The sequence below is a fragment of the Hypomesus transpacificus genome, chromosome 3, assembly GCF_021917145.1.
Source record: "Hypomesus transpacificus isolate Combined female chromosome 3, fHypTra1, whole genome shotgun sequence".
In the NCBI taxonomy this organism is placed as follows: Eukaryota; Metazoa; Chordata; class Actinopteri; order Osmeriformes; family Osmeridae; genus Hypomesus; species Hypomesus transpacificus.
Genome location: NC_061062.1, coordinates 14,592,258 through 14,618,300, shown reverse-complemented (window position 1 = coordinate 14,618,300; position 26,043 = coordinate 14,592,258). Strand labels below are relative to the sequence as shown.

Sequence of the window (26,043 nt, the reverse complement as noted above, 5' to 3'; positions counted from 1 at the left end):
TGACATTGAGATAGTGTTCCAGTACATTTTAATGCCATTATTATTAGTGAATGCCTATAATGTTGATGGTAGTGTTTAATTATAATATTCATAAATTTGTCCTTTATAACGGTATGGCTTTGGTCTCCCGCTCTCTTTATATCTCTTATCTCTTTGTGTGTCTCGCTGTACCTCTTATTCTCTTTAAGATAAAAAGAAAGAAAGAAAATGAGAGACAAAGACAAAGACTGAGTAAGGGACCGAGAGAGAGAGAAGGAAAGAAAGAAGAAAAATTTAGACCAAAAAATGTTCACTGACAAATCTACCCACACAACAAATCTGGACAACGAACCAGTGTTCAACTTTATTTACATTAGTTGAAGAAACTTAAAATGACACAACACACCTTTAAAACTGCTTAAAACATGGGCTTGTTTCCCACATAATGCTTCCATTTACAGTAGTTCTTACAAACCCCATTTTTCTAACAATTGCAGCCGAGAATTTGAATTGTGTTACTAAACATTGCCCTCATCTGACAAAATGGATGTACTACAACACATACACCACAACAACAACATGCAAAGGTTATTTTAAATTCTTCATATTCTTACTCTCTGCCCGAGACTTTCTTTCACAAGTGTTTGAGAAACTAAAGACAAAACATAAATTACACAGATTTGGATAATAAACAAGTAACTTAATGCTTAGGCATAAGAGTAAACTCTGATTAAAGTCAGACTTATTTGTTGGAGAAAAAATAGAATTTTAGCATCAATGTTTATATGTACAGATGTCAGTAAAAGCAAAAATTAAAAGTATAAGCTCACAACCAAATGGACATTTAATTGCATAATTGATTAGCACTCATGTACAGCTAATGCCACCAAATAACTTAAACTTCACGTCGGTGTAGGTGACAGACAGATCATTCAAAAGACCAAAACCATGAAGGTAAAGAAAACTGAACACACTTCATGCACAAACTTGGATACGTACCACGTATGTAAGTACGTGACTGTGTACAGACCAATGTACTGACTGTATATACATGCAGACCAATATTCTGACTATATACATGCAGACCAATAAGCAGACTGGATATACGAGGACCAATCAGACAATCTGTCTCAATTCAATACTGCACATAGATACAATGTTGATGGGTAGAATATACATTCATCCATTTCATAAATAATTCAAAACAAACTATTTGAAGAAAAACACGGATGAAAAATAAAAATGTAATATAGGAAACACTACTCAGTTTGTAATACTTTAAGGAGGAATAAAGGGATAAGTTCCCTTTCCTAAGTTCAGTCAAACGATTTAAAACAAAGATTGATGGATATATTTCATTAGTGAACACAGCATAAAAGACCATACCACAACCTGTGATATGCCTCCACTAAATAGCATGTTCAGCACTATGTAAAGAGCCATATGTAAACCTTTGGTGCAGGCAAAGTGAGACATAAGCGCACATCCACACAAGGTTTCAACAATTGTGGTGTATACAGCTGTTAAGCCTTGAAATGCTTTTTCAACATTAGACATTTAACTTCAGTAAAATTCCAATTATCAAGTTAAAATAAATAAGGCAGTGGAGAACTGTGAGTAAACCAGGTACGCTCATACATGCAAACTTACCACCCTTTCCTTTTCATGGATGTTGAAGAACTACAGAGCAATAGTCCATAGATTCATGACACAATCACATTATGAATGCAGTATTTACAATCACTCTTAATAAATATAAATATCCTCGTGCAATATTACTATTGTATGTTAGAAACTTTTATTATCATCTTTTTGTCATTATGACCATATATTTATTATATCATTATCACTAGCAATATGTTCTGTACTGTGCATTTATATATCAACACATGACAAACTTAAAAAACATCACTCTGGGATACCAGGGCTTGATCTTCATATTGAGAATCAACACACATACTGTAGTTAGCAAGTCAGCTGGATTTGTAACAGGCTATTTTGGTCTATCAAATAATAGATGTGGGCTTTGACAAGCAAGAGTGCTATGCTATATTGTGTGCCCTTTCAATAATTTCCACACCGTCCCGCTAATGTTCCAGTTAGTTTCATGTCACGGATTATAATACATTAACCCTGTGCAGTAAAAAAAGTGATTTTAGTCACAAAGACACAAAATGGGTAACGAGATATTTCGATGTCTTCAGTACCGTACAAAATGGAACCTTCCAGAACCTTTTTTGCCATACAAGCATTTAGACTATTCCATAGTCATCTGATGCAAAACAATACCCATTCTAAATGTAAAGCTTCCTCCCTAACCTCCTTCTGAGAGATCAGATAATGGAATGCTTAGAATAAGCACCCTGAAAGGAAGGAGTGTGATCCTGTATGCACGATCATGTGTTGCACCATCATAGACGTAAAGATGGTTCATATGGGTAAGACTTCATCATGTGACCACACCTGACTCACCACTCTCAACCTTCTGAGACGTGGCAAGCAGGGGGCGTTAACGTCACACCTAACTGCGAGGTCTTGACTTTGACCTTGGTCTGTTTCTGGGGGAGCTCCGAGACAGGCAGCGCTTGGTCATTCCTTTCCAGAGTTTTTCAAAATACAAATGAATTACAATACTGACATGTACTGTAAGGAGAAACTAAATTTTGACTCTGAAAAGCAGAAAAGTTCCCTGTACACTTGAATGAGTGCTTATTATCTACTTGTCAGACATCACAAAAAAAGTAATTGAGCTCAATAGACTAACAAACAAGTCAGACAAAGTTGTCTGAAAATCTCAGAAATAGCATGCTCAGCTATATAGGAATCATGATCTCTTCCGGCCATAAAAAAGCAGCTCGTGAAAGAGAGTGAAAGAGTAATGTAAGCAGACACTTATGTGTCAGCTTTAATCATAAAAGGTAGTAGTAATGTTGTAAAACCTTTCTCAATAAGTTTTTGGTTCCTGGTTTATGGATGGTTTGGTGGTTGAAAGGCATGTTGTAGGACAATCCTTGGTGTGGCAAGAAAAACTTCAAGGGTAAATATGTGCCCACTCATCAAGTATATTTAAATGGTAAATCCTACATTTAGCTCAAATGTTTATCCAAAAACTGAGAATATGTGTCGAAAAATAAAACAACTGATAAATCAGTAAAAACATCAAAAGTGTACTGTTTCGTAACAAATCATGAAATTCATGTAATATCCTCAGAAAAAAGGACCCTTCAAACACAAAAAATATATTGGAAAGGAATGACACTGGCTGCCTGGTCTCACTATTGGAGCTCAACCAATCCAGGAAATGTAAGAACTGTCCGTCATCCTGCATCTTCCATTCTCCTCCATCGTCCAAGGCTTTTTGCTGTAGACCAGCATCGGACGCCAGCCTGCGTTGTATCAGCGGAGGTTGTGATCTTTGTCGTAGTTCTCTTTGGTAAATTAACTCAACACTAAAGGTGGTTCCCCCAACACGTCCATTGGTTTGTTCAGACTCGGCGCTCCGCAGTGAGCAGGAGCCTCACATCTGGAGCGGTGAGAAGGGGTAGAAGGGATACTGCACGTCGTCCTCATCCACAAAGAAGCACTGGAAGTAAGGCATCTCATCTGTGGAGCATTCAGAGAACAGGTCATGCAAAGTGCAGCAGCAACTTGCCTTGAGTCATATGTAAACCTGATGCAAGCCAGATGTTGCCCTCTCAGGCCATGTTCATGCCTAATACAATACATTGACAAGGTATGAAATTGATGAGGTGTGTGTGTGTAGGGTCACCTTCTGTTGATAAGTTGTCTGATTCTACAGGATCAGCTGGTGAAGAAACGAGACATGATGTTTTCAGAATAATCAAAACATTGACCTGACCCATTTACTTTCAATAGATATATCTAAAATAATAATGTAAGGTAAAAATAAGGTCATAAACTATAGAAGTCATGTGCATAAATATATACTACTCTGTAATCAGATGGTGTCACTCTATTGTCTGTGCGTTTACCTATGTGTGAGATATCTTTCTTTGCAGGCTCCAGACGCTGTTTCTCTTTCAGAACTCTATCTTCTGTAACTAATAGAAACAAAATGACTGAATGAAATATCCAATATAGTCTACCTCAGGAGATTAGAGAAAATTACCTTCATGTTTTGCAGGTTGTTGCTGACGTACTGTGCAGTTACAACATTTTAGTAATATAAACGCCTATGGATGAAAGATATGTCTACGTATTTGCCTTTGCATTTTCAGATAACTGTAACACTATAAAGTTGAAGTTTATCTCAGGAACCCAGAGCTCCTTATCTTTTGTCCAATCAGTGTAGTACAAACTATTTCGGTCTTTACTTACCTTTCTTCACTGTGTTTGTTTTGGCCTTCTCCGGAACATCACGTTCTGTCATAACACAGAAATGATGTAAGTAAAGGAAAAAAAAGTGAGAAAATGAACTTGCTTAAAAAAATGTCCAATTGAGTCCAAGATGGGGCTAGGCTAGTACTTGATATAGTCATATATCAAGTACCAGCCTATATATGTTTCGATATAATCCTTGATATATGTTTTGAGGTTTTATGCAAAAGACATAAGACGCCTGGACATGTTGGAAAATGGAAATAAAAACATTTGATACCAACTCCTAACTTTTTGTTGAAGCTGGTTTGACCTTTGCTTTGGCAGGCTCAGGTTCTATTACATAATAAAACACTTTATAACCAGTGATGGTTGGTAAAGCACATTAAAAAGAGATTGAAATTTGTTCTGTAACTTACCTTTCACAGTAGGTGTTGGTTTGACATTCTCTTTTGAGTCCCCTATATCAACAGTAAAGTATAAGATATGATTTACAGCTTACATTTTCAAGGATGGAGATTCAGTATGAGATAACACCTGATAATAAATCGAGTACATAAAAAATGACAAATGTAATAAATTATAAATATGGCTGTCACTTTTAGGATCGTTAACATATTTTGTATTGGCTGTAATGTGGAAGATAGTATCAATGACTCAACTTCTTCCACACACATGAGCCATATTTATTTTTAATACAGACAAAGCTCTCAACCAATACAAATAACACATTTGGAAGTGCATGCAAACAGCACATTTACGTAATTTGTAAAAAAAATATACATTTATGGTCACATTTATTCATTAAGCAAACACTTTTATCCAAGCCAGTTGGTGCATGTAACAAGTGAAGTAAATAAAGTCTTCCATTGCTTTACCTTTCTTAATGTTTGCTGCTTTGAGTTCCTTCATTGTCACAGGTTCTGGGAGACAAGAAACCAAGTTCATTAAACAATGCTTAGATTGTTCACATCTTATAGGTTCTTATTTTATATTATAATTGTGGAAAAAAGTATGTAGATGTCTCATTATGTAAAAAAAGATGAGGAAAGTAAAATAAATAACTAATTCAAACCTTTCTGGGTTGCAGCTGATTTGGACTTGTCTTTCTGAGCCTCGGTTTCTAAGAATAAAAAGATTCATGTCAATTGAAATCTCAGTCATCACCATCATCTCACAGATACAGCAGGTGGGCAAATCAAGCTTGTCAGTTACTGTCTGCAGAATTCCATAAATCTCAATGAAGCATTGGCAGCTCTACAGTGCAGCTACTAGACACTCTGAGCTCTACGGCAGCAAGAGCTAATGTCATTATTCAATACCTTTCTTAGGGGCTACTGATTTGACCTTTTGTCTGGAGACATCTGCTAAAGAAATTGTTGTAGTCAAACACCAAACATTGATATTGTGGTGCGTGATGTGTTTTTTAATAAATGTACTATGTGATATGGTATGATAGATGATAGATTTTATGATCAACAAAACGGCTGTATGTTATAATACAGCAATTTGATCATGATTCAGTTCCTATTTACCTTTCCTCAAAACAGGTGGTACGACCCTCTCTTTAGGCTTTATATCTTGAGTTTGAAAGCAAATAAAGTGATTGAAGTAATCTCCACAAATTGTTAATTTATGACAGATATATGACAGATATTGACAAATATCATATTTAAGTAAGATTGTTTTCAGAAATGCAAGATATCTAATGTACCTGCTAAATGACTAAATGTACCTTTCTCTGCAGGTGCTGACTTGACCACTTTTGTAGCCTCAGGATCTACTTGCCAGAAAAAGCAATCAAATATCAGTGTTCCATGACGTCTGAAGACTAAATCCTGCTGTGTACAGAGAACCACTAAATAACATACCTTTCTTCACAGACACAGATTTTGCCTTTTCCTTTTTAGCGGTGGGCTCTGCATAAACACCTTTTTGATGACACAAATACACCAAGTAAGGCCAGCATTATGTTAAGGTAGGTGTTGGTATGGAAACTACTAGGGGAAATAGATTCTAAAACAATTGTCATTATTACAAATAATGAATACAAAATACAGTTTTAAAGGTTAATTCAATGTTTGAAGTCAACAAGGGGAAGAACTCCAGCGCTAGGTCTTTATTGTGAGACCTTTACACACGTAGCACAAGATCCATTTCTTGTTGCATAACCTAACTGCTTATCTATGACAGAATCTGGTACAATAGACAAACATTCCAGAAATAAATAAGCACTGACTCACATCCAGTGAAATTGCATGTATACATAGATACAAAATATAAATGTCCTACTGTACCTTTCTTCAGAGCAGTCGGTTTAGCTTTGTCTTTAGTAGCCTCCGGCTCTATAAAAAAAAACACGATATTTTGTAAGAGTAAAATATTTGCATACAAGTAGTTTACTGTAAGTATCACAAGGCCAGCGCAATCAGGAACTGAGAAGATCTTCTAACTTTGTGTGGAATGGCAATACAACAGGTCATTGGAGTTATCAAGCAACACATTTAAACCAAAGGTGTTAGTCAGAAAGACAACAATGGGGCTTCCTAAGTTCAGTATCTTTCATCACAGCTGCTGATTTTGCCTTTACTTTAGGGGTGAAATTTCTCTCTTCAGAGAATTTGTAATTAATCCACTGGATTTCTGAGAACAGGAAGCAAATTCAGATATATGGTATACAATATGATACCAACTAACTAAAAATGGTTAGTTCAGTCAAGGCAATCACGTATTAGATTTGAGCATTTATTGTTACATAACATGGACATGTAGGTTTGACTTTGGCGGAGTGGATAATCTAAGGGAAGCACTCCCTGCCTCCTCGATGCAACACATACATACATGACATATGAGGCAGGGAGCAATAGAGATATAATCCCCCATGATGGATAGAACATACAGACAACATGGGGGAGAAGGGGATGGTGAAGGGCGGCAGCAGCACTGATCATACTACAACCCTTGTGAGTGTGTGTGTGTGCGTATCCGCTCGGCCTTTTAATGCTGTCTTATCGGACGTGGCCCAATGACCTTGTGCTGCTAACACAGGTGTGGTAATGAGCGGATGACACGCGCTGCCCTGCCTGAACTAGCTGCGCTTATTAAATCTGACCTTTCTTTGCAGTTGCTGATGTGACTTTCTCCTTGGGAGTCTCTTGTTCTGAAGACACACATTACAGAGTGTTGTTAGACAATCATTGCATTACTGTACATTATGTTAAGGTCTTTATATTTTTGAATATCTGGACCTGCATATCGCATAACTAATACCTTTCTTCAAAGCCACAACCTTAACCCTCTCCTTGGTAAGTGAGATATTTCTGTGAGAAAATTCAGCCTCTGTAAGAAAAAATACAGTTTATGATCTTCAGTATCAAAAGGTCTAATGATTTGATGCTTGTGGAATCTATAAAAGCAATTAATCAAGTTAGGAGATCATTATTAACACAAACTCCTCATCAACAATTTAATCATACACAGAGAAAATGGACCACTAAACTACCAAGCACTGAATCAACACAAAGACTACGCAAACCATGGAACACTACAGAAACTAAACAATCGCCACTACTCAAACAACACAACGGATACCTTTCTTCATAGGAAGTCTGGTCTTTGATCTGGTCTTTGTTTTAGGTGTATCTGGCCCACGAGGGGAGAATACAATTGATACAGATACAAGCTCACTTGTTTTTACATGTAGCTGTACATAGAAGTGTATAGGAGCAATAGGAGAACACAACTGTTACCTTTCTTAATAGCTGGTTTGGCTTTCTCTTTCTCTTCTCTTCTTAGAGTTTCAGACTCTGAATTGAAATGAACAAATGTTCCCATACTTCAGTTACATATTAAAACAATATTTTTTAATAGAAGGTCACTCAGCGCTGCGTAAATCTTATGTAGCTATTGTTTATGAACGTATGAACATTGACAGAAATCAAGGATCCCATGTTTCACCTTTTTTCACTGATTCTTGCTTGGTCTTGGCCTTTGGTGCATCAGGCTCTGTTTCAAATAATATACATAATTTACGTCATGTAACAAATCAAATGCAGTTACCAGGTCAATAATAAAATTTAAAAAAAGAGGAAATTAAAGGGTTAAAATGTGCACAGTAAATCTCGGTGGCACCTTTCTTTGCAGGAGCTGGTTTGGCCTTTTCTTTTGCAACATCTTGCTCTGCATCCAACACAGAGTGCATGTGAATCAGGAGTAACATGTTCAAATTTCATCCCAGCACGCCTGAGGCTTCCCCAGGTCCCCATTGATCCATGTTTCTATACATACCTTCCTTCACAGCCTTTTCTTTCAAGGCCTCAGGCTCTGGAACAAGCAAGATGAGAAATATATTGTATAATCAGTCATAAACTGAAAGATACAGAAAACATGCAGTTTAGAACACCAGCCCTACCTTTCTTAACAGGTGCTGTTTTTACCTTCTTCTTGGGAACCTCTAGAACTAAAACAAAGAGTGTACTATAATGCATGACTATACATAACAACACACACAATGTTTTGAACCATAATGTGTAAAATGTTGCAATAAGGAATTCATATATAAAGCTGAACTAGAACCAGGTGACAGTAATGGGGTTGCTTAAAAATGCTTAGGATTCTATGGTAAACAAATGCCAGTGAAATGTAGGGAACATAGATGAGCACTTTTTTTACAGCACTAGTTTAACCTTCTCTGTAGTTACCACAGGCTCTATAACCAGAAATATAACCGGTGGATTGATAAATAAGTGTAAGAGCAAAACTCCCAAATTACCCACATTTGCTCATAGTTGGAATACAAATGAATGTTTGCTAGAGAGTTAGATCTAGTTCTACTGTTTTAAGAGGCAATAAAAGTAAGATGGGTGGAGTCTGATGCAATCCAATCTTGATAGTAAAATATGTACATGTCAAGAATTGTAAATGCAGGCACAGACTCGGATCTCAAATGAATTGCCTTTTTAGCAACTGCTTTGCCTTTTTCTTTGGCAACCATAGGTGCTGAAATGAAAATAAAGAAAGAAATGTAATATAAGTTGATTCACTTACACAAAAACCCACTTTATGTGATGAGTTAGTGTAATAATCCCCAAAGAAAGGACATTCAAATTAGTATCCAAATCCCAATCCCAATCCCACCAATGCACTGACAAGGTTTCTCCAGCACACAGCTATACATCCTATTTTGTTTCCGTATGTTGAAGATCTATGAATTTTGCAGTCTAGTTTGCAGAGGTGAATATGTTAATAGGGCATTCTACGTCTACAGGCCATCCAGCAACCACATCAAAGGAAAGCAAACTGTACCTTTAGTTGGGATCACTGGCTTGGCTTTTTCTTTAGGAGTGTCTGCTTCTGAAATCAACAAATGTTCAATAAATGCAGTCGGTAAGACAACATTGTAATTAGTATTCAGAGCTATAGAAAAAAGTTTTGACTTGTCCTTGGTGATTTCTAATGCCAAATAATACATAGGAAAGCACACCTTGACCTGAAGGAATCTTCAAGGTGCATCAGACATGAGTCTGCAGATACTAGTACTATAAATTTGGATAAGGCAATTGATCAAATGAATGTTTTGCATGGCCATGTATAACACGTACCTTTCTTTGAAGAGGATGTCTTTGTTTTTTCTTTCAGAAGAGTTTCTGAATTAAATGGACACAGAAGCCAATGTTACTCACAGACACCAATTGACATCAGTAATATCAGAGGGACAAAAATGTAAAGTGTAACCTTTCCCAGGAGCTGCAGGCTTGGTCTTCTGTTTAGGAGCTTCTGCTTGTAAATCAAACAGTATAAAAAAGTAATCACCTTCTGACTGTAAACGGACTGACACTGCATGAAGGGGAACTGGGAGCACACATGAATAACTACTAGTAGGGCAGAAACAAGTTCACACCTTCTCGGGCCACAACCTTCACCCTCTCCTTTGTAAGGGACACATTTCGGTGGGAAACTCCAGCCTCTGTGTAAGAAAGATGGCATAGTACTGTGGCGACCCTGCACTGTATGAAGTTGTCTGGGGGTTGCACTACGATAAATCGACATTACATTATTGGTGGATTCCGGGGGGTCACCTTGAAGTTCTGGGTGACAACAGGTGTTAAGGGAAGGTTTTCAGGTGATTGGGTCTCTCTTGAGTTGTAACTGTTGTGATGAACCTGAGTTCCACTGTTATTAGCAACTGTTGTGTTAGCTAGTTAGATTTACGTTTACATTTGGTCATTTAGCAGACGCTCTTATCCAGAGCGACTTACAGTAAGTACAGGGCAAGTACAGGGTAAGGACATTCCCCCTGAGGCAAGTAGGGTGAAGAGCCTTGCCCAACGACACAACTTAATTTAGCACGGCCAGGAATCGAACCGACAACCATCTGATTAGTAGCCTGATTCCCTAACCGCTTAGCCCCTGTACTTACTGTAAGTCGCTTTGGATGAGAGCGTCTGCTAAATCACTAAATGTAAATGTAGTGTAAGCTAATTGGTACCTGTAAACATTTGATCATACCTTTGATTGATGGGGCCGATCTTGATTTTTCCTTTGATGTGACAGCTTCTACAAGGATATACAGCACGGTATGCTTTAATGCCTCCTTCAGAAAATATTTACATACAAATACTTAAATGTAAACAGCATACTCTACTATACCTGTCTTCACTGTAGTTGGTTTTGGCCTCTCTTTAGTAACTTCAAGATCTAAGACGAATAAATGTTACCATGTTTCTTCAGCCAAACCCATGTTCAGTGAAATGGTTCACATTTGCCAATGTAGAGATACAATGCAATGGCTGCCATAGCAACTGCTCTAGCACGTCTGCCTGCTTTACTCCAGTCGACAGTGTATGTATTCTACAGCAAATTTTAACAGTAACTTTTAACAGTAATTGACATCACTTTCAACATGTTAGGTATTAGGAGCGGGAGGAAAACGGAATACCTTTCTTCATTGGCACTACTTTCAGCCTCTCCTTGGTAAGAGAAGCATTCTTGTGGGTGCCCTCTTGCTCTGTCAAAATAACATACAAATGTGTAAGCTCCAACATTACCACAGGACTAATGGTAGATGCACGTTGAATAGTAGATTTTATGTGATGCACTGAGATTGCAAAATGATTAATCGATACATGTGAAATGAAAAAGGTCTTACCTTTCTTTTCAACAACTGTCTTGGTCTTCTCTTTAGAAGCAGCAATCTCTGCAACACCAAACTTTCATGTTACCAAAGGCAGTATATTTCGATGTTGAATAGGATCAAGGGTTGTTTGATTGCTGTTTGAAAGCCTAAATTGGTTAAATTGAAGGACAAAATAAATGTGTGAATGTGTACCTTTTATAGAAGGACCTGCCTTCTTGGCCTTCTCTTTTTGAAGTTCTGCTTCTAGTTCATAAAATAAAATGATAAAATAGATCAAATATTAAGGAATAATATACTTATACAAGTATTTTTCTAGGTGGATCCTCTAGAAGCCCCAAAAAGAAAAAGTTGTGACGTTGCAGAGGCTCAGGCTTATAATTAATTATACATGACTTCAACATCATATTTTGTATGATAAGCATGGGAGTCTTGTGAAACCTACTTTAACTACAATAATTTGTTAATGATTTATTTGACACATTTAAATATCAGTGTTCATACATGTGTAGAGGGATCTAACCTGTTTCTTTGACATCAAGATCAGCCTTTTTCAAAGTAGGCTTTATGTTGGCCTTCGACTCTTTTGGGACTTTACCCTCCTTCTCAGCCCTCACCTCCTTCATCTCAACCTTCACCTCTTTTTGGTCAGCTTGTTTTTTCTTGGGCATCACATCCTTTTCAGCCTTCACCGGCTTCTTGTCGGCCTTCACCTCTCTTTTGTCACCCTCTTTTTTCTCTGGCTGCAGTGCAGCCATAACCTCCTTCTTCACCTTTACTTCTCCTTGGTCTTCCTCATTTATCTTGGCTTTCACCTCCTCCTTGATTGCCTTCCCCTCTCTCTCTGCTTTCACGTCCTTCTTCTCAGCCTTAACCGACCCCTTTTCAGGCTTCATGTCTTTCTTGTCAGCCTTGATCTCCTTTTTGTGAACCTCAATTTTCTCTGCTGCCACTTTGGGCTTAACTGCCTTTATGGGTTTTGACTCCTTGAGAGCCTCAACCTCCTTTTCGGCCTTTACCCCTTTTTTGCCAAACACCTTTTTCTCTGCCTTCACCTCCTTATCAGTCTTGATGGCTTCCTTCTCGGGCTTCACCTCTTTCTTGTCAGCCTTGGTCTCTTTTTTGTGAGCCTCTTTTTTCTCTGATGTCACCTTGGCCTCAACCTCCTTTTCGGCCTTTACCTCTTTTTTGTCAACCACCTTTTTCTCTGGCTTCACCTCCTTATCAGTCTTGATGGCTTCCTTCTTGGGCTTCACCTCTTTTTTGTCAGCCTTGGTCTCTTTTTGTTGAGCCTTTATTTTCTCTGATGTCACCATGGCCTCAACGTCCTTTTCGGCCTTTACCTCTTTTTTGTCAACCACTTTTTTCTCTGGCTTCACCTCCTTATCAATCTTGATGGCTTCCTTCTCGGGCTTCACCTCTTTCTTGTCAGCCTTGGTCTGTTTTTTGTGAGTCTCTATTTTCTCTAATTTCACTTTGGCCTCAACCTCCTTTTCGGCCTTTACCAAATTTTTGCCCATCAATTTTATCTCTGGCTTAACCTCCTTGTCAGTCTTGATGGCTTCTTTCTCAGACTTTACCTCTTTTTTGTCAGCCTCAATCTCTTTTTTGTGAGCCTCTTTTTTCTCTGATGTCACCTTGGCCTCAACCTCCTTTTCGGCCTTTACCACTTTTTTGCCAAACACTTTTACCTCTGGCTTCACCTCCTCAGCCTTGGCTTCCTTCTCGGACTTCACCTCTTTCTTGTCAGCCTTGATCTCTTTTTTGTGAGCCTCTTTTTTCTCTGATATCACCTTGGCCTCAACATCCTTTTCGGCCTTTAGCACTTTTTTGTCAACCACTTTTTTCTCTGGCTTCACCCCCTTGTCAGTCTTGATGACTTCCTTCTCGGGCTTCACCTCTTTTTTGTCAGCCTCAATCTCTTTTTTGTGAGCCTCTTTTTTCTCTGATGTCACCTTGTCCTCAACCTCCTTTTCGGCCTTTACCACTTTTTTACCAAACACTTTTACCTCTGGCTTCACCTCCTCCTCAGCCTTGGCTTCCTTCTCGGGCTTCACCTCTTTCTTGTCAGCCTTGGTCTCTTTTTTGTGAGCCTCTATTTTCTCTGATGTCACCTTGGCCTCAACCTCCTTTTCGGCCTTTACCACTTTTTTGCCAAACACTTTTACCTCTGGCTTCACCTCCTCCTCAGTCTTGATGGCTTCTTTCTCGGGCTTCACCTCTTTCTTATCAGCCTTGGTCTCTTTTTTGTGAGCCTCTTTTTTCTCTGATGCCACCTTGGCCTCAACCTCCTTTTCGGCCTTTACCTCTTTTTTGTCAACCACTTTTTTCTCTGGCTTCACCCCCTTGTCAGTCTTGATGACTTCCTTCTCGGGCTTCACCTCTTTCTTGTCAGCCTTGGTCTCTTTTTTGTGAGCCTCCATTTTCTCTGATGTCACCTTGTCCTCAACCTCCTTTTCGGCCTTTACCACTTTTTTACCAAACACTTTGACCTCTGGCTTCACCTCCTCCTCAGCCTTGGCTTCCTTCTCGGGCTTCACCTCTTTCTTGTCAGCCTTGGTCTCTTTTTTGTGAGCCTCTATTTTCTCTGATGTCACCTTGGCCTCAACCTCCTTTTCGGCCTTTACCACTTTTTTGCCAAACACTTTTACCTCTGGCTTCACCTCCTCCTCAGTCTTGATGGCTTCTTTCTCGGGCTTCACCTCTTTCTTGTCAGCCTTGCTCTCTTTTTTGTGAGCCTCTATTTTCTCTGATGTCACCTTGGCCTCAACCTCCTTTTTGGCCTTTACCACTTTTTTGCCAAACACTTTTACCTCTGGCTTCACCTCCTCCTCAGCCTTGGCTTCCTTCTCGGGCTTCACCTCTTTCTTGTCAGTCTTGGTCTCTTTTTTGTGAGCCTCTATTTTATCTGTTGTCACCTTGGCCTCAACCTCCTTTTCGGCCTTTACCCCTTTTTTGCCAAACACCTTTTTCTCTGCCTTCACCTCCTTATCAGTCTTGATGGCTTCCTTCTCGGGCTTCACCTCTTTCTTGTCAGCCTTGGTCTCTTTTTTGTGAGCCTCTATTTTCTCTGATGTCACCTTGGCCTCAACCTCCTTTTCGGCCTTTACCACTTTTTTGCCAAACACTTTTACCTCTGGCTTCACCTCCTCCTCAGTCTTGATGGCTTCTTTCTCGGGCTTCACCTCTTTTTTGTCAGCCTTGCTCTCTTTTTTGTGAGCCTCTATTTTCTCTGATGTCACCTTGGCCTCAACCTCCTTTTTGGCCTTTACCACTTTTTTGCCAAACACTTTTACCTCTGGCTTCACCTCCTCCTCAGCCTTGGCTTCCTTCTCGGGCTTCACCTCTTTCTTGTCAGTCTTGGTCTCTTTTTTGTGAGCCTCTATTTTATCTGTTGTCACCTTGGCCTCAACCTCCTTTTCGGCCTTTACCACTTTTTTGCCAAACGCTTTTACCTCTGGCTTCACCTCCTCCTCAGCCTTGGCTTCCTTCTCGGACTTCACCTCTTTCTTGTCAGCCTTGGTCTCTTTTTTGTGAGCCTCTTTTTTCTCTGATGTCACCTTGGCCTCAACCTCCTTTTCGGCCTTTACCACTTTTTTGCCAAACACTTTTACCTCTGGCTTCACCTCCTCCTCAGTCTTGATGGCTTCTTTTTCGGGCTTCACCTCTTTCTTATCAGCCTTGGTCTCTTTTTTGTGAGCCTCTATTTTTTCTGATGCCACCTTGGCTTCAACCTCCTTTTCGGCCTTTACCTCTTTTTTGTCAACCACTTTTTTCTCTGGCTTCACCCCCTTGTCAGTCTTGATGACTTCCTTCTCGGGCTTCACCTCTTTTTTGTCAGCCTCAATCTCTTTTTTGTGAGCCTCTTTTTTCTCTGATGTCACCTTGGCCTCAACCTCCTTTTCGGCCTTAACCACTTTTTTACCAAACACTTTTACCTCTGGCTTCACCTCCTCCTCAGCCTTGGCTTCCTTTTCGGGCTTCACCTCTTTCTTGTCAGCCTTGGTCTCTTTTTTGTGAGCCTCTATTTTCTCTGATGTCACCTTGGCCTCAACCTCCTTTTCGGCCTTTACCACTTTTTTGCCAAACACTTTTACCTCTGGCTTCACCTCCTCCTCAGTCTTGATGGCTTCTTTCTCGGGCTTCACCTCTTTGTTGTCAGCCTTGCTCTCTTTTTTGTGAGCCTCTATTTTTTCTGATGTCACCTTGGCCTCAACGTCCTTTTCAGCCTTTACCACTTTTTTGCCAAACACCTTTTTCTCTGGCTTCACCTCCTCATCAGCCTTGATGGCTTCCGTCTCGGACTTTACCTCTTTCTTGTCAGACTCTGTTTTGTAGGCCTTCACATCCTTCAACTCCTTGACTGTCATCTTGGGTTCAATGGCTGTAGTGGAAGCAGAGGACAGTAATGAATTGACACGCATGAAAATAACAATACATAGATACCATGTGGGTGAATAGATGTATTGCTATTGCAAAAAGTGGTCCAACAAAGTAGGATCCTCCATCTCCTTGTCAGTTTGGGATTTTATGTCAACATTTATTGACATGATGTACCGTACAAAGGTCTACTCAATTTCAGTCCTAGCTCATGTCCAACATGATTGTATTTCCACTTGACGGCCCACCTGTCATTTTAGTCTGGTGAGCAAATCTCCTCCTCAGAGGCCCTGTCTCGTTCACTGCTTTTATTTCTTCAGCAGACTTCTTCAGAAGTTCATCTGTTTTATGAAATAACATTGTTAAAAAAAAAATGATGTGCCAATGTATTTGTGTCTGTACATGTGTTTGTATGTGTCTGTGTGTGTGTATCATGTGATTCATGATGTTAAAAATGGTACTGGAAGTGCATGCAGCAGCACATCCTGTATGATTAAAGCAACGGACAAGTCAGTAAATTAAGTGTAATTTGAAACTTGGACTACTTGTTCACAGTGCTGCACAACATCATGTATAGCATACATAGCAGAAATCTCATAGCATCCTCAAATACACTTTAATACACTAGAAAATGCCATGGTACAGCATATTACCTTTAAGCTGTAGCTTTTCTGCCTTTTTCACACTGTTCTTAGCCTCTCCAATCTTGTCCTCAGAAAGCTCTTCCTCCTTCTCTTTCTCAGACTTTCTCTCGAGTTTCACAGGCTTCTCTTTTTTCTCTTCATTCTCTTTCCTCCTTTGCACTCTCTCCAATTTTCTGACCTGTGCAGCCCTGAGATCTGTAAGCAACAACAAACACCATAAGATAATACATGTGTTTGATATTAGATTTTTTTTTTTTTGGCACTGCAGCTTTTGTCATGAAATGGGGAAACTCGTCTTTCTTACCTTTAAGAACGTCCTCTACCTCCTGTTTTGCTCGTCTTTCTGTTGATTCCCTGAGAACTACAGAACATACATGTACGTTTATTCTGCAGAAGAACTCTGCTGAGGCAGGTGTAGGTGATATAATAACCATGTAGTTCTGGGAATCATTCGAAGTACATGCATACAAAGTTCAAGGATACTTAAGGCATCACCTGTTATAGATCAATTCCATAGTAATCACATCAATGTTACTGTAGTATATGAATACACATAATAAATAAAAAATTCAAATTAATTCATTCAAAGTTCATAAAGCTATTTAATGCAGCTATTTTTTGCAGTGTGTCAAGACACTGTAGCTTTTGAAAGGCTATGTGTGTACTTCAAGATTTTGTTTCCCTTCTATTATTCACACCACAGTTAAAGTAATATTTTGTTTAAAAAACGACCTAGGTAATCAAAGTCACTATACAACTCTCAATCAAAACAATTCTGTAATGATTTAGTCAAATTTACAGTATACTTCATTCATTGTCTGAGAAAACTATGTCATGAACCATTAAAGGTTTGATAGTAAACTCATGGATTTTCATGGAAAGATTCCAACTCAGAACTCATATTTAACTCATGTTCTATTTATAGGTCATATTAGAATTTCATGTCCCAAACATGAAAATGGCTAACATTGATATTAAATATATCATGTTGAGCCTTTTTACACTTTTCTTTATACAATCTTTGAAATAAACATTTGTAAGTGTATGCACTAAAATGACAAGTCCAAAATGTTAGTTGCGCAAACTCAACAGTCAATACAAATATTTATTTAAACTAACTTGTCACCAAAACTAGCATAGCTATGCTACTGACAGCCATTTGAAATTAACAACTTTCCTTGGAAACAAATGTTACAGATGGGTAACAAAAATATATGCTTTCATTTTTTTACACACTCACCATTTGCACTACTGCACAATTTCTGACAATCTTTGATCATCTTTGCTGATTCAAATTTGTTATATAAAATCTATATACCTTTGTCATCCTTTGTGTCTTTGCCTTGGTAATCTTCCACTTTGGGCACCTCTTCATCAAGTTTGAGATGGGCCCTTGATCCGATTCTCCTTATTCGCTCATAAGGAATGTGGACATTCCTCTTCCGTTTGGGTTCTGTTTTCTTGCTTTCGCTGTTGTTGTTGTTTTCATCATCATCAATGATGTCAGAGTAATCTTCATCATCAGTAACAGGAGGTGTTGTTTCCTTTTCTTCCTCTTCCTCTTCAGATGCAATGCCAGTCATGATGTCAACAACATCAAACTTTTCAGTTGTCAGGACGACATGATCATCCTCTTCATTTACTAGCTTATGTTTCTCTTCCTCTTTCTCCTTATCCTTCTCTTTCTTCACCTCCACCTTTTCCTCCTCCTCCTCCATTACTTCTTCTTTAGCAGGCTCTTCTTCTTTCTTCTCCTTCTTCAGCTCCTCATTCTCTACCACTTCTTCTATGGCAGCCTTGTTTTCCTCCACTGGCTGTTCTTCCTTCTCCTCCTCTTTCACCTCTTCATTTGCGGGTTCCTCCTCCTCCTCCTCCTCCTCTTTCACCTCTTCATTTGCGGGTTCCTCCTTCTTCTCTTTCACCTCTTCATTTGCTGTTTCTTCCTCCTCCTTCTCCTCTTTTACCTCTTCATTTGCTGGTTCCTCCTCCTCCTTCTCCTCTTTCGCCTCTTCATCTTCTGTTTCCTCTACCTCCTCCTCTTTCACCTCTTCATTTGCTGGTTCCTCCTCCTCCTTCTCCTCTACTGCCTCTTCTGTGACAGCCTGCTCTCCTTCCTTATCTTGTTCAATGCCTGTCATGTCCTGTTCCTGGTCACCACCTGCTTCTAATACCACCTGGTGTTTGAAATGAAGATCACCAGTCTTCTTTTTCTCCTCCTCCTGTTTCTTCGTTTCTTCTCTTCCTTCATCCGGATGGTCATCTTCTGCCTCAACAGCCTTTTGTAAGGGTTGGGCCTGCTCCTGTGCTTCCTTCTCTTCTTCCACCACCTCTCCTTCTATCTTCTCTTCCTCTACCTTGACTTGATGATCTGTCTCTTCTGGTTGCTCTTGATCCTTTTTCAAGTGGGCCTTTGATCCTATTCTTCGTACCCTCTCGTAGGTTATGCGGACATTCCTCTTCTGCTTATGTTCCGTGTTCTTGCTTTCGTCGGCATCTTCTTCCTGCAACTCCGCCTCCATGTAGTCTCCATCAGAGACTGCTTCATCCAGTGGTTCTCCAGGATCTTTATTTCCTTCATCATCTTTATCTACATCAGTGACGTAATAGGAAAACATTGAGTGTCTTACTCAAGCGTGTTCTATATCTTGTCAGAAGCAGATTCTCGTGGATACAAGCCAAATTTGTATATCAAGTAAACATATATTTTTTAAATACCATGCTCCTCCTCTGCCTCTTTCACATCCTCCATGGATGCCGTGTCGTATTTCTCCTCCGTTTCTGAAGGAACACTGATCTTGTCCTTTTCTTTGGTGTGCGTCAGTTCTGCAACTGTGTCATCAAGTCATTTTATCTTTCACTGCTTTCTATCACTCCCCACACAACACCATTAGCATTTGTCACAGGTGAGAGGTTGCAGATGCAAACACAGGATTTAGGACACTGGATTTATGGAGGGAGGTGAATATGGTGACCGTGGACACCTATGTACACGATCCTTTGTAAAGTTAGTCGTAGAGAACATACTGTATGCATACTACATGTGGCAGTATTGGGGGAACAAATGAAAGATTCCAAGGAAAATACATATCAGAAGTACATTCCATCCAACACAACAGGTGTCACTCATCAGTAAGTTAAAGAGAAGTTGCTGGGAAAATGCTGGAGTGGGAACGGCGATGTGAAGACATGAGGAGAAATGCAACTCCAGGTCCACATTTCACAAAGACCTTTCATGCAGTACACTCTAATACTGATATGCACACCAATGTCAGTCGAAATGAGTGCAGAAATCATGGAATGCCAGAAGATTATCACAAAACAATGTTTTAATGAACAAACTGCGACAGAAATAAAACATAACGTATGCAGTCAACAAGTCCAAAACCACTCAGTCATGTGTTTATTATATTGTTTGTACCACGACATTAACATAAAATAATGACCATGCCTTGATGCATTAATGATTTCAAACTAAATTAAACAGAAAGGGATTAATTGACTTGGTTCAATTGAATTGATGTTTGCCGATGCAATCATGTGTAGTGATGAATGAATATGTAATTTGATCAGTAATGTATATGCAAGTTCAGTCTTAAATAGAACAAATAAAAACCAGTTTGACAGAAAACGTGATTGCAAACACAACTCTTCATTCATTATGATGTAACTGCCACAAACAGGACAACCAAACCATTCAACTATAAGAAATAACTTATATTGATTGATCTCAAATTATCCATGGCAAATGCAAGTTTTGTATCATGTAAAACCTTGTCATAAACTGGGCAAATAACAGTGCTTACCTTTTTCCAAAGGCGGTAAAAACTCTCCTTGGATTGGATAAAGAGACAATAATCAGTGGATATACGCAGAATCAAGAAAATTGATATTTGTCTAGATCAAGTACTAATACCAAGACAAGGCTAGAAAAAATGTGATTAATACTACTGACCTTTCCTCCTAATAAGATGTATCTCAGATGGTGTAGATTCACCTACAGTAAGTGAACAGACATTGGCTTTACATTGAGGTTACATTGAGGAACAGACATTACACTTTACATTGAGGTTACATTAACAACCGTAACTACCTATAATATAGGTCCAATATTGTTGAAACATTAACAACACTAACCCCCAGAAAAGAATTACCAGCATTCAATTATCAATGATATTGTAATCTGATGAGGAATATACCTTTGTCATCCATGATCATGTTTGACAGATAAGATAGAAATATGTTCCTCTTGTCTGTGATCTCCACCATGGCATCTGTGACCACTTGCATCGGGTCAAAGGTTATGTCTGGAATGACCCCTTGGAAATATCAGCAGGTAAGCTTCTGCCCTCATGAAAATTCATCTCATAGCAAGTATAAATCTCTAAACAAGCTCTACATTCAGTAAAGCTTTCCATTCTTTGCTTGTACAGTATACAATATCGATTTACACACATACACACTGTTGTTCGTTGAAGGCAAGTCAAAGTCAAAACAATACCTTGGTCTCCCATTAGCAAGTGGGAGAGGTAGTTCACAAGAATGTTCTTCTGCTCAATGATTATGTCCACTGTTCTAGTGAGAACCGTCATGGGACTGAACTTCACATTTAAGACGCCTGAAAAACCCAGGATGGAATTCAAACCAAAAGTTATGTGCTGGTGGAACAAAACACCTTAAACACTTTAATGGTAGTCAAAACAAACTGATGTGAATTGTGTTTTTGAAGGTTATAGAATGTTTTGAAGGTTACAAAAATATAGTGTAAGGAGAAAACATTTTAGTACTTAATTGAAGAAAGTTACACTAAGTTGTACTGCATTGTACCTTGCAGTAGGTTCCATAAGTATGCCCAAAGTGAGCTCATCCATTCAGAGACAGTCTCCACGATTATCATGGGGTTAAAGCCCACCCATTGAAGAGCAGCTGTTTAGAAGTACCATTAACACATTGTTTTAGTCATTTAGCAGACTATCTCATACTAAATCCTACGATTTTAAAGGAAGTGCATTCCAGTCAAGAAGGTTTAGTCTGTTACTGTGTCATGTTTTGTACTGTTTAAATGAAACAACACATTTTTAGCTCCTGACTTTACATGACACAGTCCAAGCACAACATCACAGAGACATTCTTGCCAAAACATGACGGATATATACCTTTCACACTATCCAAGAAAGTGTCCAAAGCACTACAAAGAATGTCTTGTATGGCGTCCCCCACTTTACACATGAAGCCATTGATAACCTCAAAGACACCTCGGCCTATGACTACAGGGTCAATGTAGCTCAAGTCGTATTTTCCTGTAGAAAAACAAAGACATCATGTAGTTCAGCCAATGTCCTCATTACACCCCTAAACAAACACCCAAAATGTCATCTACTCAGTGAGTTTGCTCAGATAATTAGAGACACCACTGTCTCTGGGTAAAAACTCATGAGGTCCCACAATACATTTAGGTCAGCCAGTATGTTTGGATGATGATATATGACATAATGGCATTTCTAAAAGGCAAGGTACCATTTAGAAGTTCCAATATTGTTATGAAAACATATTGTACAATAACAACCACTTTACTCATGAGGCATTTGGTAAACTTGAAGGCACCTCTGCCAATGACCACAGGGTCAGTGTAACAAAAATTATATTCTCCTGTGGGAAACAAGAATGCCATGTAGGTCTGCAAATAATTGTATCCTTAAAGCAAAAAACAAAACGAAAAACACGTAGAATCTTGTCTGTGAGTCAGCTTAGCCATGTTAAGACACCGTAATTATTGGGTTAAAGCTCATTGGGTTAATTCAATTTATGTCAGGCATATAGATACTTTATTCCATCATCATGTGGTCATTAGTACTGTACATATTTTGTCATTACATATTTGTAAAATATGTGACACTATATTGTGTATGACGGAATCTAAACACATTTCAAAAAATCAAAGTACCTTTTAGAAGATCCAGGATCGTATCAAATACAGTACAAAGCGTGTGTTGTATGGTGCTCCCAGCTTCACACATGAGGTCATTGGTAGCCTCGAAGGCACCTCTGCCTATGATCACTGGGTCAATGTAGCTTAAATAAATGTTTCCTGTGGAAAAACAAGGATATGTTAAGAACTGTTAACAAATGTATTTAAAAAGTTCCCAATATATAAACTGACAGTATTGTAGACAAATCTGTCAGGAAGGGGGGGGGTCAACACTGTGTAAAGCATTAAAATACCTTCTTCATCAGAAAGGTAGCTCACAAATTCTTCTTTCGCATCGGTTATTTCCTCAGTTGCAAAGTTAATAGCAGTCATGGGGTCCAGTTCAGGAACAAGTTCTGAAGAATACAAAATGTAAAATGTATCAAATATCCATTGTTTTACATATTAAGATCCTCTATAGAATGTCTCCTGTACCTTGCGCTCCATTGAACAAGTTGGATATGCCATCTACAGCCTCATTTATAGCTTTCATGGGATCCATGACAATTTCTTGAATATCTAAAGAGTATTAAATACAAAAATATATATAATTTGGGAAGAAAATAAAACGGAACAAACAATTTAACAAGCTATCCACCATGTCCAAATTCACTATGACAAACCAAGCAAAGAGTCAACAGTTTCCTTAGAAAAATGATGACAACGAACCAGTAACCCCTTTGTATTCCACAATTTCGAACATCATGACGCCTGCCCCGATCCAGCAGAGGAGGAAAGCCAGGGCCACCAGCAACTCCACAGAGAAGCTCAGCGTCCGCAACAGCCAGAAGCCCGGGGCCTTCGGAGGAGACGACACACGCCCCGTTTCTCCAGTGTGCCCGTCGGCTACGTTGGGGGAAAGGGAGGAAAGGCGGGGGGGGGGGGGGGCGATTTCCAAATCTTAGCGCATTATGACCAGTCCTAAAAACATATTTGATGGTACAACGCTGTGGCACATTGTTAAAAAAAGAAATATCCCCCTCCTTTCACACACACACATGGCTTAGCTTACTGTGTTACTGGTTATCTATGGCCAACATAACTGGTAACCTCTTTAAATTTACACATGCAGTATTTTCTTTCATTATACCAGCCATAGGAAGACAACACTGTTGACACATTTTTTCATTGCACATTATCTTGTGAAACTTGCTGTAAATGGACAGTATTGTAAGACTATGAAGGGTTTGTACTATACTGTACTATACAGTACTGTACCTAACAAGACAAACAGCTGCATCATGCACTAGACATGCAGCTAACCTCTAAGGACAGTTGAGAGAGATTGTCCTCAGGAGCTTTGAGATATGATCACGGGATGTGGATCTTTGCCTTGCATCAAGCTATTGTGTTCTGTTTTTACTGCATGGCTTATTATTGAATTCATAATTTTACACCTCATCCCTAACAAGATGTCTGGATTTGCTTGATTGCTCAGATCAATGATGATCCATCATAACTCTCCTTCCCGAAGCACAGAAAGGGCCATTTGCTTCTTCAGCAACATAGACACCACTTAGGTGGTGTACTTTTGGGTTTATTTGATCAATAATTAAAACCCAAGTCAACACTTTGGTTGAGTTTGAGTTGAGTTTAGAGTACGTATAGTACTTTATATCTGTCACTGTGTGAAGTCATGTGTGAAAGGCTGTTAATTATATGGAATAATGTGGGAGAGGATGTTCATGGTAAGCTGATATTTATGTCCTTGGCTGTTATGTACTACTGGTGGTGTTGGGTAGGTTTTAAACACTGCCAAAGTCATCACACCTCCTTCCCTTCCTTCAAGTGCTGCTTCAACATAAGCGTAACTTCCATGATCCACTCCTCCAAACATAAACACATGAAGAATCACTAACAAACAGGCATTTTAAAACACCCACAACTCGATAACACCAGAATGTCAGTTGTCATTTTCAGGCAATAATACTTGATATATTGATATAATAATATCAAGTCTTGCCCATAATACTTTTTTCTGTCGTTGTTTGTGAAAAGTTGTTTACGTTTGTATCAGTTTAACTGTGTTACATACAGTCAGCTACAGAGCCAGTGAGTTCCAACAGCCAGTGGCCACTGCTGCACTGTCATGTTCCAGGGTGGCGCTACTCAATCTCAGGCTACATGATATGTGGTATTTATAGCAACCAACATTCACTACATTTTCCAAACAGGAGATGTCATAGAAACAAGAATGGCCTCCTGATAACATACATTGTTTATATTGTGGCAGAAACGTACAATGAAGCATTATTGTAGTTCTAATTTACAGAACCCGAAAGGTGTGCCAGCTTTACCTTGAGGAGCAGCTGCCGCCATGATGATTATGAAGACTTAATATCAGGCACAAACCCTCAGCGGAGAAGCAAAGCTTCTACGTAGGAACTAAGCAGACTCTTTGCAATCCAAACAGTTACTTAGATTCCGACCAAATCTAAAAAGAAAAACAAAATTCCATTAATTAACGTTCCAGCTCAGTTAACCCAGTGAACTCCTTGGTTTTCAGACTTTCTACACGTAATCCAAAGGTTGAATTCTTCTGGAGAAAAACGTTTAAAAAGATTTACAGTTGCAGAGCTGCCAGCGTCACAGCATTGCAGAGGGGGGTCTGGGAAAGACAGCTAAAATGGGGGGAAGAGCGCCAAACCAGGGGCAGAGTAGGGAAAGGGGACAGCAGATGAGAAGCCCAGCATGTGTTGTTGGTGCCTCACATGGGTATAGGTCAGAACACGGCACAGACGGCTGGAGGGGTGGGGGCTGCAAGGTAACCTTATCCCCTGTAGCCTGGGTTTATTCTTAGCCAGGACTTTCAGTGCTACAGCACAGCTCCGCCAGGCCTTTTTAGGCGGTTGGGGGTTGTACAGAGCCAGGGAGCTCCCAGAGAGGTCTGTCACGACACTAGAGCTCTGAAGACTCTGAAAGTGTCAGAGGTCAGATGACACAGTGCTCCTAACAGGGACAACAACTACAACGTGGCATCAACTGATGTTGGTCGTCTTAAGTATGATTTATGTTCAAGAAAACATATAATAAACTTTATGTTTTAGTTGACTAATATGGTCAGAGGTTATCGTGCTGTACAGTCTGCTACATATTTAGCCTACTACTCGGTTGCCAATTTGTCCTTTCCCAAGTTCACGTCAGACCAATCGCCACTCTTTAATTAAATCTGTGAAGATGTGTACTAAACTGTGGTTTCGAATGACTGGTTGAAAATAAACATTCTTTTCCAGCTATAAATACCTTCAGCAATGAGCAAAGTAAGCATTTGCCACTGTCTGTAAGGGCTTGACACAGAACAAGCCCTTAAAGAGTGCCCTCTGGTGCTCTCTCTTGAAACTTCATGTTACACAAAGACCAAATCAACAAGATGTCAGAGTGTATTAAGTGAGCACACAAGAAAAACTTCGAACAATGGTTTGGGGTAGTTATTTCATCCCTTCACACTAATCTGGAACCATATTTTCTGATTTGGAGCCATCACAAAGCCAGTTCCACAAAGGTCACCATTTCTGAAAGCCATCAGAATGTGTGACCCAGAAAAAAAGCCCTCCAAAAAATGTGTGACCCCACCATGTGCGAAATACCCATCCATATTCGGGGGG

The 26,043-nt window shown here is 39.3% G+C and overlaps 1 protein-coding gene across 34 annotated transcripts; it reads right to left on the bottom strand.

Annotated features, from left to right (window-relative positions):
- Positions 1-317: 317 nt before the first annotated feature.
- Positions 318-25,155, bottom strand: si:ch211-266g18.10 (trichohyalin). 34 transcript variants are annotated; one of them, XM_047045124.1, is made up of 47 exons: positions 25,006-25,155; positions 24,736-24,872; positions 23,108-23,284; positions 22,874-22,957; positions 22,693-22,794; positions 22,415-22,558; positions 21,627-21,770; positions 21,298-21,396; positions 20,972-21,088; positions 20,670-20,789; positions 20,426-20,467; positions 20,277-20,303; positions 19,189-19,302; positions 17,792-19,060; positions 16,778-16,834; positions 16,483-16,668; positions 16,078-16,170; positions 11,973-15,833; positions 11,645-11,695; positions 11,465-11,512; positions 11,255-11,323; positions 10,966-11,013; positions 10,825-10,872; positions 10,217-10,282; positions 10,051-10,095; positions 9,918-9,962; positions 9,622-9,669; positions 8,729-8,776; positions 8,605-8,640; positions 8,449-8,496; positions 8,275-8,322; positions 8,067-8,123; positions 7,909-7,959; positions 7,588-7,656; positions 7,430-7,477; positions 6,615-6,662; positions 6,189-6,248; positions 6,032-6,097; positions 5,853-5,897; positions 5,640-5,684; positions 5,393-5,440; positions 5,196-5,240; positions 4,737-4,778; positions 4,318-4,362; positions 3,972-4,040; positions 3,749-3,784; positions 318-3,582 (listed from the first exon to the last, which is right to left on the bottom strand). In XM_047045124.1, exons 2-47 carry the CDS (start codon positions 24,755-24,757, stop codon positions 3,497-3,499), a joined length of 8,166 nt encoding a protein of 2,721 aa, XP_046901080.1. In that variant the 5' UTR covers positions 24,758-24,872; positions 25,006-25,155; the 3' UTR covers positions 318-3,496. The 34 variants fall into 34 exon arrangements, with proteins under 34 accessions (XP_046901080.1, XP_046901305.1, XP_046901288.1 ...); XM_047045349.1 differs by having other exon boundaries at positions 11,973-13,152; positions 14,113-15,833; positions 24,736-25,144; XM_047045332.1 differs by having other exon boundaries at positions 11,973-14,295; positions 14,458-15,833; positions 24,736-25,144.
- Positions 25,156-26,043: the final 888 nt, after the last annotated feature.

What these genes read in the sequence shown, in the direction of transcription:
- si:ch211-266g18.10 (XM_047045124.1), bottom strand. Translation starts at nt 24,757, where the DNA reads ATGGCGGCAGCTGCTCCTCAAG. An exon ending in GGCGGCAGCTGCTCCTCAAG is followed by an intron (nt 23,285 to 24,735) that starts GTAAAGCTGGCA and finishes CCCCCAACGTAG; the next exon opens with CCGACGGGCACACTGGAGAA. An exon ending in TTTCTTGGATAGTGTGAAAG is followed by an intron (nt 21,397 to 21,626) that starts GTATATATCCGT and finishes ACTTCTAAACAG; the next exon opens with CTGCTCTTCAATGGGTGGGC.